The sequence below is a fragment of the Enoplosus armatus genome, chromosome 16 (assembly GCF_043641665.1).
Source record: "Enoplosus armatus isolate fEnoArm2 chromosome 16, fEnoArm2.hap1, whole genome shotgun sequence".
Lineage (NCBI taxonomy): Eukaryota > Metazoa > Chordata > Actinopteri > Centrarchiformes > Enoplosidae > Enoplosus > Enoplosus armatus.
In genome coordinates, this window is record NC_092195.1 from 21,184,972 (window position 1) to 21,193,773 (window position 8,802).

Genomic DNA, 8,802 nt, shown 5'->3' on the forward strand with positions numbered 1-8,802 from the left:
AAACACGAAAGAAATCCATCGGATTAGATGCATTTATTTCGTGTGACTACGTTAACATCGTTCTTTTTGTTGGATTAATTTAACCGGTGTTTCTTGTCTTCTTTCTTGTCGGACAGACTGAAAGCGATGGACTGACTTCCGTTCGCCAGCACAGCCAAACTCTCGCGAGAACCTTGCGACTTCCTCTTCGCACGGAACCTACTTCCAAGATGGTGAGTACATTTTCTATCAACCTGCAATACTTTAGAAATCCGTAATCATCGAGCTTTAATCTCACTCTTTTATTACATTTAGACCTGTTAATGATCGCATATAGTTTGTGCAAGCGGAGGGATGTTGAATTGTTGGAATACTACTCTCAATGGACGTATTAACGCAGTTTACTGTCAACGCTGGCCGGAGGTGTATCTACTAACAGTAGCTAACTAGCGCGGATTGTTGACTGAAGTGTGGTTTCTGTCCGTGTCTAATACTTACATATATCCAGTTTATTCCCGGTTTAAAGAAGAGCTGTAACCGGATAGCGTTTGTTTTGTTATCGGTGCTACTAACAAGTCCAAGAAACGTTCACAATTGAACGCGGCTAGCAGTAAAGCTACTTAGCCGTATGCTTTCCCAATGGCAAGGGTTAGCATGTTGGAACCATCACGTTTGTAGACGAAGTGGATGTTGCACCAGTGTAAATGCACAGAAGCCGGATCGGTTGAAGTGCTGAGTTGCTTTGGTTTGTGGTTTAGAGAGCTCCATTTGTGTTGGTCGTTTTGAAGGTATTGATGCCCTAAAGATGTTGGCCAGAACAGCAACTGTTCTTGTATCTGTGCTAACTGGAGCCAAAACTGTTAGCTGCAGATGCACAGATCGCACACTTCCAATCCAGAGTCAAGAACTTAAGTATTTGGCCTACATCAACTGCTGATCAGGCACTGAAGCTTTGTAGAATGCCTTTTAAACTTTTAAAACAAAATTTACGTGGAGGATACAGAAGTGAATTCATTCGTCCCCTAAGTAGCAACTAAATCCAACACGTCGCCACAAATACAACATGTATGTCAAATGTCTCTGGGTTGGATAAACTTCACCACCTACATTGCTCCAGCATTTCAAGCTCAATGTAATAGTGACCGACAGCAATGCTGATTGTGAGAGTCATGCATCCCCGATAACGTCTGTGTTCTATGTCTTCAGTCTCTGGTCATCCCTGAGAAGTTCCAGCACATTCTTCGTGTTCTCAACACGAACATCGATGGTAGGAGGAAGATCGCCTTCGCCATCACTGCCATCAAGGTAAGGTTTTATGATATATACAGCGCTTCTGGTTCATTATTGGCATTTTCAGTATAAAACTGACTAGTTTGCGGTATTTAAGCTTAATTATACTAGTGCAGGTTACCCGGTCCTGGTATGTTTTTGTTTTTTCGGTGTACAATGACACAAACGTTCCCTTTGTCTCAGGGTGTTGGCAGACGTTACGCCCATGTCGTCCTGAGGAAGGCCGATATCGACCTCAACAAGAGGGCTGGAGAGCTGACTGATGAGGAGGTGAGGAGAACTTGTAGTCGTAGAGCACCTCGTAGTCGACAAGAAACTACCCTCTTGGAGTTCCGTAAAGCTGAAGTTGAGAATGGATGGTATTTGTATTGAGATTAATATCTACCTGTATGTATGCAGATGCTGCAGCCGCTCAGGTGCCTGTAGATGTAACAGTTTAAGTCTGTGAATATTGTCTGTTCCAAGTTTTCATTTGGGGCGTGTTTTATAGATTTTCCTGTGATTTAACAGCTGGATTTAATTGACTTTCAGGTTGAGCGTGTGGTGACCATCATGCAGAATCCTCGCCAGTACAAAATCCCAGATTGGTTCCTCAACAGGCAGAAGGACGTCAAGGACGGCAAATACAGCCAGGTAGGTGACCACCAGTAAAGCTTTGGGAGTTCCGTTGAATTGATGTTTACGTGAGTCCCAAAACCACCATTACAATAATGTGAAATTATTTTAAATCATCTCCACCAAGTGTGTAGGTACATTATATTAAACATCAAGCAGCCTTTACATGTCTCATAGACTGACTGAGTGACTGACTAATAATTTGATAATAAAGTTTCAGTCTAGTTGAGGCTTTCGTTTTGTCTGTCAGTTAGTATCAGTCATTGTATGTTGAGCCGACTGAACTCGGTGTCTCATTCAGTCTCAATCATAAGTGGTGAAGAGGAGGGATGATTGTTGGAATATAGCCAAACTTTTAATCATGAGGAAGCAGCAAAAATGAAGGAAAGTATCACAAGCTACCCAACACCATCTACGCACCCCGTCGAATAAAAAGAAGCGTCTCAGTCTGACAACACTGGTGATTACAGCGGCGCTGTCTTTGAATTTAGGTTAAACTGAATAAAAACATTCTTGCAAAGTGACAATGCAGTCGTCACATGCTCATACTTCACATATTCCTCTAACTGTTCTTTTGATTTGTGTCAGTCAAACGCCTCAATGACAGCTCAACGTTTGTGTAGAGAGTTTTGATTAGTTTACTGTAACGTGATGTTGTGATAGCGGTTGAACAAGGTGTCAAAGGAATGCACAGAGTGGTTGATGCGGAGCAGCAGGTTTGAAAGACATGGTAGGAATGTGGTTTCAGGCACACTTATCAAGAAGTGCTGTGTAGACACTCTTACATTACCCTGTCACGATCTGAGCTGGCTGATATTAGCTTATTGCTAATATCTGTATCAGTGTTTATTTTGGTGGACTGCAGGTTGAGGTCATTTAGGAACACTGTCCACCAGAGAGCTGGTCTGTACACTGTAAAATGTCCCGCTCACAATGTAGCTTTTAAAAAACAAACTTACACAATCTGTGGATCTGAACCAAGATTGTTTCCGTAAGAAAACATTGACGTACATCAGCAGCACGCTCAAAAATCAAGGGTTTCCTTCCAGTGATCTGCAGACCATAACCAGCACCATTTCTTAAGTTTTGGACTGATTAGTCTGTCGTTGCGTCTTGTTTCAGGTCCTCGCTAACGGTCTGGACAACAAGCTGAGAGAAGATCTGGAGAGGCTGAAGAAGATCAGGGCTCACCGTGGTCTCAGGCACTTCTGGGGGTAAGAGATCCGATCCAGTTTGGACACAATTGTTGTTCAGTCCAGTGAGAAGCCACAGCATTATATATAATATGATCCTAGACATACTGGTGCAGCATGATGCCTTACATCAGCGCCACACAATCAGGTGCTGAAATCAATCAACATGATTGTCATGAGTAAAAGCTGAGTGACAGTTTGACAGAATAAACAAATCAAATGTAGCTTTTAAAAAAAACCTTCTGTCTTTCACACTTCCTAATTCTAACTCTTATCTTCTCCTTTCCTTCAGTCTGCGTGTGCGCGGTCAGCACACCAAGACCACCGGCCGTCGTGGTCGCACCGTCGGTGTGTCCAAGAAGAAGTAAACTCCCCTGCTTCCCTTTGTTTCAATAAAACGCCACCGTTGTCAAACTCTGTCTGTCCTGGTGTGATGCTTCACTTGTTGTAGATATGTTTTCACAGGCAGAGTAGGAATAACCATGAGAAGTAAAATCAGCGGAGTACTTCTTTTAACTCTTAAAACTGTTAAACAAGCAGGTAAGCATCAACATCTCAAATCAGTGTGCTGGTTCTTTCAGTTTTGGTCCTGCACGTTTTATATGAAGTGATCTTGTTCAGTGAGAAGAAGTGAATCCCCCAACATGAGCAGTAGGAGACCTGAGACAGTTTTGACACCTAAGGACAGACGTCCGTCTGTATTAGGGCCATGTGAACGACAGTTACTGGTGTCTAATCGTTCCTCCTGTCCAAAGAATCCCTTCATAACACTCCTACAACGTAAGAAATGGGGGTTAAAATCCTGAGCGCAGAGGGATTCATTGTGGCTGTTGCATCAGGGTATGTTGCCCGGACACAATGGCAACAGTAGACCCACGCAGGACTTTGGATTTTGTTTAAACTCAGCTTAATGGCACATGGAAGTAACGAGCGGATCAGTGGGAAAATACAGACGCTCTGACAGTTTGTGAAATGTGATTTGTTTTGAATAAGTTTGCAAACATCGGATTTTCTTTCAGAGTTTATTGTGCTGCATCGCTGACAGGACAGAGTAATTATACAACAGAAGAAAAGGAAATATTATATTCTTAATACAAATATCCAATAAAAACTGAGGTACGGTAGGACATGGCTGCAGGAAATAAGTAAAGTGCATAAAGACAGAAGTGGAGCTACGAGCCTGAACAGTGGAGGACTCGGGTTAAACTCAACTAAAGCTTATGGCTTCTTAAAGAGACGGAGCGTCCCGTGAACAGAGTTTAAGGGCAACAAATATTCATGCAAACACTCGGAGAGCTACGAACTAAACATCTTGGCATGTTTAAAGACAGAGCAGGAGGTAAGGTGGGTGTTACAGCTACATCTCTTAAGGTGGAAAATGGTATTTATCTTAGTAAAATATAGCAGACAGGTTAAAGGTACCTGCACACGTCTTCATAGCTCTTAAATGACACACTAAAGGGAATCTAGGAACCTGTACATCTCTTTTAACCTGCTAAAATACTGCCCCTAAAATGTGTATAGCGAACCCGTCTACCCCAGTGCATGCTGGGATAGGCTCCAGCCTCTTGACAGGATGAACGGTTTAGAAAATCACTGGGTGCATTTGTAGAAATGTGAAAGACTGAATGTTGGTGTATGTGCTGTTACAGCTGTGGGTCCTCATTACAACAATACTAAAGTTGTAGTTGAGTGAAACTGTAAGGCGGGATGAAGTGAGAGCGAAGACATAATGCAGATTTATTTATTTTTACTGGCGAGCTGAGCTTCAGTCATGCTCTTGGAAATTAAATTACACAAAGACTCCATAAATAGATTCAGATCAAACTACTGAAAGAAACTTAAGTTTTTACAACCAAAAACTGACTCTGATTGTTCTGACTGATCGTTTCTCTCTGATCTTACTAAAACAAGAGGATACCTGACGTCGTAAAGCAGAAAGAAGATGTTTATGGAAGCTCGTTTCTGCCAGGAGACCGAAAAACAGAACCAAATGTTAAATGACAAAACTGAGAACACTTATGGGACGTCACAGTCACCTAACTGTTCTTTCCCTGGCTGGAATGGGCTTCCTTTATGAATTAGCCAATCTTCATAATTAATTGTCTATTGGTTGTTATGTGGCTGTGTTAGGAGAAATGAATAAAAGGTGTTTATTCTGAGAAAAATAAGTATTGTAAAAACAATCCCACCTGGAATCAGAGCTGAAACTTAAATGATCATTTTGGTTGTAAAACATGTCGAATATCCAGATGAGAGGAGGTTGTAGCTGCAGCAGCAGGAGACTCTGCACAGCTGTCTTTGTGAATGCTTTGTAAATGTGTGCAGTTGTTAAGTATCTGTAAGTAATAACATATTCAAACTGATGGAAAACAGAAGCTAACAGGCTGCAGATGCTTCATGGCAGGAGAAAACAACAAAAGAAGAGATCCCACTCGTCATCTCCAGGTCCATCAGCCACAGTGACGGTTTATGATCCCAAATCTCCCCGATGACATCAAACCATCTTCAAATGACGGCTGGTGATTTACCAGAGCAGCCTCCAGTAAAGCAGATAAAAGCAAAGATTTACCAGCTGTTATTTAGTTCAGAAATCAGGTCTCAGGTCAGATTTCACACGTTATAAATGAAATCAAGAAGACCGTCTTAATGCCAGCAAACGTTTAAAAAGAGATACACAGATAATAAACTTTAAAAGAAGACATGAGGGAGGGGGGTCAGAGAGAAAAGCAGCACTCTGCTCTGCCTCATCCCTCCCTCTGAGGAGGAGGAGGAGGAGGAGGGGGGGGAGGGGGAGGAGGAGACTTCTGTTGTGGTTGTGGTTGTGGTTGGTCCTTGGTGGGAGCGTAGTAAAGCTCCAGAGGCTTCCGGACCTTCCAGTATTTCTCGTTGACCAACTCCAGAGTCAGAGAGCCGTTCAGCGTCTGGGGGGGGTCGAATAAAGGAAAAGTACTTACAGTGGTGTCTGTCCATGCTGATGGTTTATTTGTCCAGATTTTGAGACGTTTCTGAGATTTCTGCCTCCACACCAATACAATAGTGATGAATGGAATTTAGTTGAGATGTTTGAGGTTTTTAGATCTCAAAAACTGGACAAATAAAACCCAAACTATGCATGGACGGATACCACAACACCTGAAAGTGTTGGACAGAACAAACGGAGGATCGTGTTATTCTGGATCTGTGTTCAGACTCAACGTGAAGTCAGTTCCATATCTACTCTCCACAACAGCCACTCACTGGCTGTACAGAGGTCAGCTGTACAGCCAAACAGTGTGTGTAAACTTTGCATTAGATCTGAACACACTAAAGAGTGTTAGAGCTAAATATTTAACGTGTCTAGTAAGATTAGTTAAGATAAAGTATTTCTGATTCTGAAGAGTGGCAGCAGAAAAAGGGTCATTCATATCATGTCATGAGAAACTGAACGTCTTTTTGGGCTGAAGTTCATTATTTTCTGACATTTTCTACATTAAAGATTCGATTATTTGAAAGAAAAAAAGTCGATGAACTGATTAATGAACATAATCGTTGCAGCTGTAGTACCAAATAAATGCACTATGTTTAATTGTCTTGCACGTTTGCTAACGGTCCATTAAAGGAATAGTTTGTGAAATTCGAACTTTGACCTTTAAACATGCTTCAGTTTGTGATTGGTTGACTGTTGGAAACTTTATTACTCACAGAGAACTGTCCTCCTCTCGTCATGATGTAGATGGTGTACTGTTTCTCGCTGATGTTGCTCAGAGTCAAGCCTTCTCCACCTCCTGCTGTCTCTTCAGTTTCTCCTGCTGCTGCTGCTGCTGCTGCTGCTGCTGCTCCTCTTTCCTCTCCTCCTCCTCCTCCTCCTCCCTCCTCTCTTCCTCTGTCCTCCGTCTCTCCGTTGGTCTGTCCGTCCTCCAGAGCGATGCGCAGAGCGAGGTACTTAGACAGATGGTCCACTGTGGCGTTGGCTGTCGTCTTCACATACCTGTAAAGAAACATTTGAGAAGAAATGAGGGAAAATAAACACAGATGTCATATAAACTCCTGATGCATTCAGTCACAGCACAAAGTCACTGTTTTTCTTGTCAGTGTGCTGTTTTATATTTATTGCCCTGAAACTGTAAGAACTATTGGGACTTTGTGACACAATCACAGGGTTACAAATAAGCCCTCTGGTCCAGTCTCACCTGGTCTGGTTGTAGTCCTGGGCGTGGACCAGCTGTGGGTGTGGCCTGAACACCAGCTCGATCTCCGAGCCCGGCCCCTCTTTGTGGCGTCTCAGCGGAGGGGTGGGGCTGCCGCTGTCCGCCTCGGGCCCCGAGCCATCGTCCGACGCTCGCGGCCGCTTGCGGCTCGGCCCGGCCTCTGAGGGGGTCTGACCCGGGGGCTGAGGGGTGTGTGAGGGGGCGGAGTCATGAGACAGGTGTGAGCGGGCATCGCCGTTATCTTCCCCACCACTGAAGGTGGTGTTGTCACTCTCCTGAGTCGGCTTCTTCACCCGGTGGTTCCTGCGGGGGGGGGGTTAACACATGAGACCGGCAGTCTTGATCTGACTGATGATGCACCACGTTCACAGATGATTGGCTGTTATTATTACGGATATAAATAATGAACAAAACTACAGAAGCAACATCCAGGTCGTAATGATCACAATAATGTATGAAATATGTTTTTTTTTACTATAAACCAACACAAGGCCAAACCACAGTTATATAGTTATATGAAGGGAAATGTTGGTATTCACACCTTTGACTACATTTTTACACAAAATGAGGACTGTGGGTCTTTTAATGTCCAGTGTGATCAGGAGGAATGATTACAGCAAGCAAAACCTGTTTCAATGTGGGCCCCTGACTACTGTCTTTAGACAGGAAGTCCTTTAAAGCCCGGAGATGTCCTCAAAATGATTTTCTTATATATAATATGTAAAAAAGTGAAGTTAAACGTTACTGGCTGCTTTAAGATGTTTAACATCATGATTCATGTTGCATCGTAAGTTTCAGCACTTACTATACAAAGAAAATGTTGTGTGTGTGGATTAAGATTAATTTATTAATTATCAACTGACAGGAAATTATTTGACAACAATGTTGACAGTCAGTTAATCATTAAAGTCATTTATCAAGCAGTTCGGTTAAGTTAAACGTTACTGGCTGCAGAAGGAATACTTTCTAAACTACTTTTAGGGCTTGACTGAACTAGGAAATATGGGAGGGTGATATAAAACAAAGTCAGTCACAGTAGGTGAAGTCCACATCTAGTATCTATAAACAGAAGCCTAACGGGGCTGCCTGTCTGTGTTTGGAGATCTAATGCGGTCTAATACACCCAGAGATGTTAAAGGAATAAACAGTAGAGGTAAACATCATCCTCTCACCCAGACCTACTTTAAAAACAAAATGTCTGCTGTAACCAGGAGGTTACAACATAAATCTGTAGGTGACCCCCCAGTCATCTCCCCCTTTCCTCCCCCACCTCTCGGACCTGTAGCGGGCCTGCTGTCGGAGCCCCTCCTCGATGCTGGAGCTCAGCGCCTCCTTGTTGTGCAGCCTGTTGAGTCGCTCCAGGACGCGCCGCTGGTGGGCCTCGTACTCGTCCCGGCTCGGGTAGATCTTCGAGATCAGCGCGTCAAAGTTTGAGTCCCGGCGCAGCGAACGCCTGGAGACCAGCTTCTTCCTGCAGGTCGGACACTCTTTGTTGCTGGGGAGGGAGAATAGACGGTGGGGTGTTCATTCTGAGT

General features: G+C 43.5%; 2 protein-coding genes across 4 annotated transcripts in view; one reads left to right on the forward strand and one right to left on the reverse strand.

Annotated features, from left to right (window-relative positions):
• The first annotated feature begins 159 nt into the window (after window positions 1-159).
• rps18 (ribosomal protein S18) lies at window positions 160-3,491 on the forward strand. Its single transcript, XM_070921531.1, has 6 exons — window positions 160-212; window positions 1,186-1,284; window positions 1,453-1,539; window positions 1,801-1,902; window positions 3,007-3,098; window positions 3,370-3,491. Exons 1-6 carry the CDS (start codon window positions 210-212, stop codon window positions 3,443-3,445), a joined length of 459 nt encoding a protein of 152 aa, XP_070777632.1. The 5' UTR covers window positions 160-209; the 3' UTR covers window positions 3,446-3,491.
• A 2,276-nt stretch (window positions 3,492-5,767) lies between these two features.
• Window positions 5,768-8,802, reverse strand: part of LOC139299097 (E3 ubiquitin-protein ligase RING2-A-like) — a 6,387-nt gene continuing 3,352 nt past the window's right edge. For 2 of the 3 annotated variants that reach the window (XM_070921991.1, XM_070921989.1), the window contains exons 4-7: window positions 8,538-8,762; window positions 7,250-7,570; window positions 6,762-7,047; window positions 5,768-6,001 (exon numbers count right to left, since the gene is read on the reverse strand). In XM_070921991.1, the coding sequence (XP_070778092.1) occupies window positions 5,825-6,001; window positions 6,762-7,047; window positions 7,250-7,570; window positions 8,538-8,762 (1,009 nt within the window). In that variant the 3' untranslated portion in view covers window positions 5,768-5,824. The remainder of the gene's footprint in view (window positions 6,002-6,761; window positions 7,048-7,249; window positions 7,571-8,537; window positions 8,763-8,802) is intronic. The other variant, XM_070921992.1, reaches the window with a different exon arrangement.

Coding starts and splice junctions, on each gene's coding strand:
- rps18 (XM_070921531.1), top strand. Junction 1,540..1,800: donor GAGAGCTGACTGATGAGGAG/GTGAGGAGAACT, acceptor ATTGACTTTCAG/GTTGAGCGTGTGGTGACCAT. Junction 3,099..3,369: donor GGTCTCAGGCACTTCTGGGG/GTAAGAGATCCG, acceptor CCTTTCCTTCAG/TCTGCGTGTGCGCGGTCAGC.